This window comes from Myotis brandtii, unplaced genomic scaffold (assembly GCF_000412655.1).
Source record: "Myotis brandtii unplaced genomic scaffold, ASM41265v1 scaffold165, whole genome shotgun sequence".
Lineage (NCBI taxonomy): Eukaryota > Metazoa > Chordata > Mammalia > Chiroptera > Vespertilionidae > Myotis > Myotis brandtii.
Window position 1 is genome coordinate 15,277,981 of NW_005356042.1, and position 8,146 is coordinate 15,286,126.

Below are 8,146 nucleotides of genomic sequence, written 5' to 3' on the forward strand. Positions count from 1 at the left end.
TTTAAATAATGGTACTTTTCATAATATGCCCAAACTAGAAACAACTCAGATGTCTATCAATAGTGTGACAGGCAACGTGTGATATGTTCACACACGGGGATGCTCTTCAGCAATGGGAAGGAACATGAATAAATTTTAATAACATAACACAAAGATGTTCATGCAGTATGATTTCATTTCTATGAAGGTCAGAAACAGGCAAAACTAGTGTGTTTGTTAGGTCACAAAAGCAAGTCACAAAAGAATACACATAGTGTAAGTCTTTGTCAAGTTCAAAATGCAGCACAACTAGCCCGTAACGTGGAGGGAACAGAGACTTGAAAGGAGAGCAAGGAAAGGCGGGCAAGCTCGCACCTGGCAAACCTGGGTGCTGGGTGAGCTGCAGAGGCCTCCTCGAGGCTGGCAGCATTCTGCTTCTTGAGCTGGTGATGGCCACATGCCTGTTTGCTTTATAGCAATTCATTTGTCTTGCACATTTTATATACTTTTCTCTCTGTGTATTTGTGTTATGTTTTACCATAAACTGAATTGAAACTGAATACAAATCCTGTCTTTACTACCAACTTGCCAAGTGCTCTAGTCCCAGGTTCTTTCTCTATAAAGTATACCTGTCAGGTTTATTGTGGGAATTAAATAAGTAGAGGAAATGCCTGGCATGTTTGTAAATAGGAATCCCTCCCCACCCCCACCCCACTCCCACCTCCACTCCTTTCTCCCATTTGCCTTTATTGACCACCCCAAGTCTAGGGCCTTACAGAAAAGCTGGGTGCTTTATTCCTTTAAATCCCTTGCTGGTGTATTCCTGCCAGCCCTTTAGGAATACTTTCCACAGTGGGTGCAAATACAGCTTGGGGGCATCTCCTCCTACTCTCCCTGGCAGACTTTTCTTCCTTCTCTGAGCTTTTAAACTTGGGAAGTCCCAGGGCTGAGCTCCTCACATTCTCTCCCCTAACAAAGTTCACTAGTTCCACAGATTAGGTACGTTTTTCTGATGACTCCCAAAAAAGTGACCATTCCATTGATCTCCAGACTCCCATATCACTTTTTAGTTGACATCTCCATGTCCAAGGCACACATTAAAGTTAACATCCCAAACTACATGCCTATTTTTTTTCCATAAACAGACTCCCTTAGACTTCTCAAAAAATGGCACCATCGCCATCCGCCCAACTGTTAAAAGGGAAACCTAGGAGTCATCCTTGGTTTCCTCTCTTTCCACTCATATCCTGCCCACCTCTCATCCTCTTCTCCCATGCTCATGGCAGTCCAGTCTCTAGTGCTCCTCCAGACACTACTCCACAATGGACTCCCCTCAGATGCCACTCTCTAGAGCAGTCCCACCCCAGGGACCCTCAATCACATCACCCTGTTTGATTTTCTCCATTACACTTATTACCAACTGGTGCATGTCATTGTGTTTGGTTTCCTAAATAGTAAGTTCCGAAGGATGGGGTCTGGTTCACCACTTTGTCGCCAGCACCTCTAAGTGCATCTGCCCAGAGTAGATGCTGAGCCACTGCACTGTCTCAGTGCTCGTCCCTCTGGCTAGCTGACAGCCATAACTTTGATTTGGAGCCCAGTAGGATTAGAATTCACCACCTAGAAAAGAAGGGTAGAATACATCCCAATGATGTCTCCACCCAGGCATCATTTTTGGTCAGCAAAGTTGGTTATACCAGCCCTAACCAGTTTGGCTCAGTGGATAGAGCATCGACCTGCGGACTCAAGGGTCCCGGTCAAGGGCATGTACCTTGGTTGCAGGCACATCCCCAGTGGGGAGTGTGCAGGAGGCAGCTGATCGATGTTTCTCTCTCATCGATGTTTCTAACTCTCTATCCTTCTCCCTTCCTCTCTGTAAAAAATCAATAAAATATATTTTTTTTAAAAAAAGTTGGTTATACCAAAGATGCTTTTCCTTTGAGCCCAGATTCCCAGGGCTGGGTCCAGCATTTCAGGATATGTGTTAGCAGTCTGCACTTGAGGTGTTTGGCATTGCTTCCCTCTCGCTTATAAGTGATCCCACAGGTTTCCCAGCAGCAGAGGCCAGCAGGCTTTGGGGAAGGGATTAGTGCATAGAAAATGAGAGATATGCAGGTTTGGTTTGGGCTGATGATTGGAAACCAGGTGTGCTTGTGATTTGGAGAGGCATGAAGGGGAGAACAGAGAAAATAATTTTCTTTCTCCAAAGAATCTGTTTCCATGACCCCAAAGAGTCACTCTTTCAGAACCAGCCCAGTGTGGAGGTGAGATGGGAGGAAAGCAGTGGAGAAGAAAGTTAAAATCACCACCCTGTCACTCCGGCCCTCAAGATGTTTGCCAGTTTCAGCTCTTCTGTGGAAGGGGAGACACAGGCTTGGGCACTATTGGACAGATTGCTTCTTTCAGTTGCATTTCTCAGGGCAAAAAGTGCCCATCTCATTACACCCACCCCAGAGCTTTATTCTAGCCTCGGAGCTCCTCCACTGCCTGTTGCTTTGGTGTTGGGTGTTGAAGTTCCCCCTTTCCTTCTTGTGTTTGTGCTGCACTGAATGCATATTGGCTGTGCTTGCAGCCAACTAATAACGCAGCCCTGAAGTTCTGTCCCTGCTTCAGTTGTCCCTGCACCTCCCTGTGCTTTTTCCTTCACTGGCCAGTGCGCAGGAGGCCTCTGGTGGCTGGGTGACCAGCATGGAACGGGGCTTTTGGGGGTGAGCACACCCATTTGGAGGTGAGGGTCTTCCCACCCTCACAGACCTCTGATGTCTCAGGAGGATGGGTGGTCACCCTCTCATTTGTGATGTGGGCTTCCAGAAGTAGGTGCTGACATGCTCCCTGGAAGCATTTTCTATCCTTCTCTTGTCCTTTTCCATTTTCCCTTCCCTCCTCATGGGCCTGGATCTCATGAAAATTGGTGGCAGAAAAGTAATTTGGGTTGAAAGAGCAAAAAGATGTCAGAGCCTGTTGTGTCTAACCTGGTTCTGAAAGGAAAGGCTAGAAAACCCCTGAGGTTTTGATGCTATTAGCACATTTTATTAATGAAAGTGAAGAACTGCTGTCTCTTAAATGGGCCACATAACGCAGTAGTGGAGGGAAAGGATGACACCCCTACGGCCCGCTTCCCAGTGGACTAGGCCAAATCAGCCTTGGTCCCCCGAGTGAGGGTACAGCATTTCAGGTCAGAAAAGCACTTGTCAGCTGGCAGTTCTCTTCTGGGACTGTAACCTGCTTAAAGTGCCTGGAAACTTCCTGGGGCTCGGTTTACCTTGGAGGAGGGGCTTTCCCCATGAGCCTTCCCCTTTCTGGAGCATTTGGTCCCTTGGTCCCTGTTCCAGCTGTCCCGGATTGTGAGGCTTTATAGTAAGCAGTCAAGTCAGAAATGGGAAGCAAGAATCCTGAAGTGCTCATAGCTATTTGGGGTTTTATTGTTTACAAAGCAGTTGTCACGGTTTCATTTTATCGTTAGAGTGGCACAGTAATTTTCATTCCTGTTTTACAGAGAAGAAAAATAAGGCACAGTATCTTGCCCAGAATCACACAAATAGTAAATGCCATCCTCATCCTTGGCAGTTTTTCTCTCTCTCAGTGGTGGGGGCGTCCCTGTCCAATAGAAATTTTGTTCCTGGTCAGCTATTGGCAGTAAACCAAAGCCATCACAAGGACCCGGTTAGCAGCTGCAGATGGCTGTGAATGGGGGAATGAAGTCAGCAGACCTGTCTTGATGGCCTTTGTCTGGAGTGCCCTTGAGAATTCAGTTGCATTCTGCACATGTGCCCCTCTTTGCTGCCTGAGGCCTCCCCTAAACCTGAACTCTGCCTGCATCTGCCTCTTTAGCACCCAGCCTGGCTTCACTGTTGATCGTCTCAAGGTCAGCTGGACCAGCACAACTATCAGGAACCTTCAGGGCCATTATTCATGCTCAGCATGCATCCTAATTTAAGTATCGTTTCCTCTTCTTTATTTTTTTAAAATATACTTTATTGATTTTTTACAGAGAGGAAGGGAAAGGGATAGAGAGTTAGAAACATCCATGAGAGAGAAACATCATTCAAGCTGCCTCCTGCACACCCCCTATCGGGGATGTGCCCTGGTGGTTGTAGTGTGACAGAGCCCTTCAGTTGATTTTGATTAACAGTCCCCACTGGAGAATCCTGGGTCCTTTGGTGACAGATGGAAGGGGAATTTGTTCTGCCATGTGTCTTCCTCCCCATTAGTCTCCCTTATTTTCTCTGTGTATCAAAAAGGGATCCCGTGTCTGTGGCTTCTCCGTCTACCAGGGAATCTGAAATTCAAATTTAATGGGCATCCTGTATTTCACTTGGGAAATATGACAACCTAACCCTGAGGGCTTATGTCAAACATAGGAGCAGACCCTGCCCTTGTGTTTCTAGCCATTCTGGCTTCTAGTTGGCAGGGGGTTTTTTGTTTGTTTTTTTTAAATATATTTTTATTGATTTCAGAGAGGAAAGGAAGAGGAGAGAGAGAGAGAAAAACAATGATGAGAATTATTGATCGGCTGCCTCCTGCACACCCCCTATTGGGGATTGAGCCTGCAACCCGGGCATGTACCCTGACCGGGAATTGAACTGTGATCTCCTGGTTCATAGGTCAGTGCTCAATCACTGAGCCACACCGACTGGGCCACTTCCTCTTCTTTAAAAGAAAGTCAAGAAGAAAGACCACAAATTCTCAAAGCCACATACCATACTTCCTTTTCCTTACCACTGACCTGCTCTCTCAGACAGGTAGCACTGGATCGTGGCTCTCTTGAAACATGCCCTAAATTCCTCTTGAGCTCCAGCTCACCCCTTTTTTTCTGCTGGAACTTCGAGGGGCATTTAAAGCACACTGCTGTCAAAACTCTGATCCCCACTGTGATCTTCACCCAGGGCTGGTTGGCTGGGGTGGGCAGACATGGTGGTTGTAGTGTGACAGAGCCCTTCAGTTGATTTTGATTAACAGTCCCCACTGGAGAATCCTGGGTCCTTTGGTGACAGATGGAAGGGGAATTTGTTCTGCCATGTGTCTTCCTCCCCATTAGTCTCCCTTATTTTCTCTGTGTATCAAAAAGGGATCCCGTGTCTGTGGCTTCTCCGTCTACCAGGGAATCTGAAATTCAAATTTAATGGGCATCCTGTATTTCACTTGGGAAATATGACAACCTAACCCTGAGGGCTTATGTCAAACATAGGAGCAGACCCTGCCCTTGTGTTTCTAGCCATTCTGGCTTCTAGTTGGCAGGGGGTTTTTTGTTTGTTTTTTTTAAATATATTTTTATTGATTTCAGAGAGGAAGGGAGAGGGAGAGAGTGATAGAAACATCAATGATGAGAGAATCATCGATTGGCTGACTCCTGCACCACCCACACTGGGGATCGAGCTCGTAACCCGGGCATGTGCCCTGACCAGAAATCAAACCATTGACCTCCTGGTTCATAGATCGACCCTCAACCACTGAACCACGCCAGGCTCTAGTTGGCAGTTTTGACACAGCCCCTTAGTTCCTGATCCCAGACCAGGTGGTAGCTGGCTACTAGTTGCTAATAACACGCATCTAGAGAGTTGACTATTCCTCTTGGATCAATTGTCCTCAGGACCCTGACAGAAGCTAGTTTCCCAAAGTGATGGTGATAGCATTCACTGCCATTTTGTTGAGCACCTTCTCTGTGCTAGCTACATTGGCAAGGTTATGTGGCTTAGTCAGAGTCAAATAGCCAGCAAAGGCAGAGTCAGGATTCACAGTTAGAGCCATCCTCCCTGTAGTAAGGCATAGGGCAGCTTGGCTGGAAAGCAGAAAGGAAAGCCTGCATTTCACAGGGTGCTGTGAGAGGGAAAGCAAGGTCTGGGACTCAGCAAAGGAGCATAAGTTCCTAAAGCTGGTAAGGTTCTCACCATAAACGTAATGACCTTGTAATGACAGATGCACATTTTCCAAGATGCAACAAAGAAAAATTAGTGCAGAGATTCAATTATGTGTCCCATTGTCAATGGCAATTTTGCTCTCTCAAATAGATTAATTAGCAGCAGAGATCGCCCTCCCTCGGGCAAATCTCGGCACACTTTATGGCTAGAAGGAGTATTGAAATGCAGCTGTGTCTCGCCTGCCTGCTTCATCTCTGTGCTTCCTTCCCATCCTGCCTGGGAGGACCCAGGGAAGCCTTGTCTACTGAACCTGGCCTCAGATTTAGGGAGCTAGTCACCGACCTTTTAAGGTACCCCAGTATGTGGACTATGGGCAGCAGAGGCACTTGATCTCATTTCCTTATAATAATTTAGGGAAAGGTCTCTTCTGTCAGCCTGGAAGCAACCTGGTCCCAACTGGGTGGAGGATATATGGAGGAGGGAGGGTGAGGAGAAGGAAAGGGTGGAGGCAGTGAAATACCTTCTAACGTGAGCGCTCTATGTACCTCTTCACTTCACCTTCCCTGCAGCCCTGTGAGGTGGTTTTTGCTACACTTCTCCTTCCATTTTCAGATGACCTTTTGTGACATTTTGATGTATATACGCAGGGTGCATGGCCTCCTCTCCCCACCAACTCAACACACCACTAAGTGAGCTGGACTCTGAACCTGTGCTTGGCTCCGCCCCTGTTCTCTCTTTAAAGCCTTGTTACATTTTCTTGCCACCAAAGCCTCTCATGTCCTTTCCCTTTGATAAGTTATTGCTTTCTTTTTTCATTCACATCTAAACCAGAAACATCCTTGTTTAGACCAAATGTGAGGGTCGTGTTACTGAGAGTCGTGGGTGGTCATTCTGGGCACCAACTGTGGTCATCTGTTTGTTTTTGCTGTGACTGGTGATCCTGCTGCCCAAGTGGATCTGTTCACACCTGGGGGGATGGGATAGTGCAGTGGAGACACTTTCTCTTACAGGATTCTGACAAACATCTTTTTCATTTTCTTCTAGGTACATTGAACGGAAAGCTTTTCTAGACCGAGTGGATCACAGGCAGTTTGAAATTGAGCGAGATCTCAGGCTGAGCAAAATGAAACCCTGATGGTGTGGGGGGACATCGTAGCGGCTTAATCCTGTTTACAATGTGAGCTTCTTGTGGGTCTGTGAAATGTCTCTAGTGTTTCTCCTCGACTGTTTCCCAGCAAGACCTTTTTTTCTACATTGAATTTCTATCTTTGTATCTTCATCTCACAGTTTCATTCATTTTTACTTTTAAAAGTTTGTTCTTAAATAAAAGTTGGTCCTATAAGAGGCTGGTGAAGTTGATGACACCACTCGCCTTCTCTTTATTACATTCCAGGCCTGTCCAGCTGGCCAGGGTGAGGATGTGAACTTGGGGGCCATGGGGCTCTTTCTGAAGTCGGCCTGGCCCTGGAGACTGATAGCAGGGGGCTCCCTAGTCTTGGTGCAATGCCAGGTCTCTGGGCAGTTTAGTTCTCGGTTCTATCTGTGCTTCTCTCCTTGAATGGGATTCCAATTACTGGTATTAAGTAAGGCTAAGTGGATAGAGCATTGGCCCGAGAACTGAAGGATCCCAGGATCCCAGGTTTGATTCCAGTCAAGGGCACTTACCTCAGTTGCAGGATCAATCTCCCAGCCCCAGTAGGGGTGGGTGCAGGAGGCAACCAATTAATGTGTCTCTCATATCTCTCTCTCTCTCTCTCTCTCTCTCTCTCTCTCTCTCTCTTTCTCTCTCTTTCTCTCTAAACATCAATGGAAAAAATACCCTTAGGTGAGGATAAAGAAAAAGCAGCCTCAGAGCAGGCTTTCATTTATGTGTCATTGGCCATAGCTGGGTCCTTCGACCGCCCCTGGCTGTGGCGGAGGCTGGAAAAGCCTCTGACCTGGGAGACAGGAAGTGGGCTGAATGGGGAAGATTAGGGCGAGGTGATAGGTCAGCCAACCAGTGGTACCTCGTACACTCAGTTCTTTGTAATAAACAAACAGGCTTTTCTCCATTTGGTCTTTAAAATTGTCCCAGAGGAGTGGGTGGAGTTAGAGATGAAACAAGATAGGCCATGTGTGTTGGGAACTATTGAAGCTATACATCAAGTTCTTTATATAGACTTAAATTTTATATAGACTTACAATGTTCATAATCCTTTTTTAAATTGAGGCAGAATTGAGCTGTGTATAAGGAAAGGTTGAAGTGCTCTGCCTAGTCCAGGACAGAATGGGTGGCCTCCCAGAGCGCCCCCTCCCCCACAGGTCTGGCA

At 46.8% G+C, this 8,146-nt stretch overlaps 1 protein-coding gene across 1 annotated transcript in view; it reads left to right on the plus strand.

The window, feature by feature from the left end:
* Positions 1 to 7,201, plus strand: part of CFDP1 (craniofacial development protein 1) — a 99,425-nt gene extending 92,224 nt beyond the window's left edge. The window contains exon 7 of the mRNA XM_005862610.2: positions 6,882 to 7,201. Within this exon, the coding sequence (XP_005862672.2) occupies positions 6,882 to 6,972 (91 nt within the window). The 3' untranslated portion in view covers positions 6,973 to 7,201. The remainder of the gene's footprint in view (positions 1 to 6,881) is intronic.
* The last annotated feature ends 945 nt before the right edge of the window (positions 7,202 to 8,146 follow it).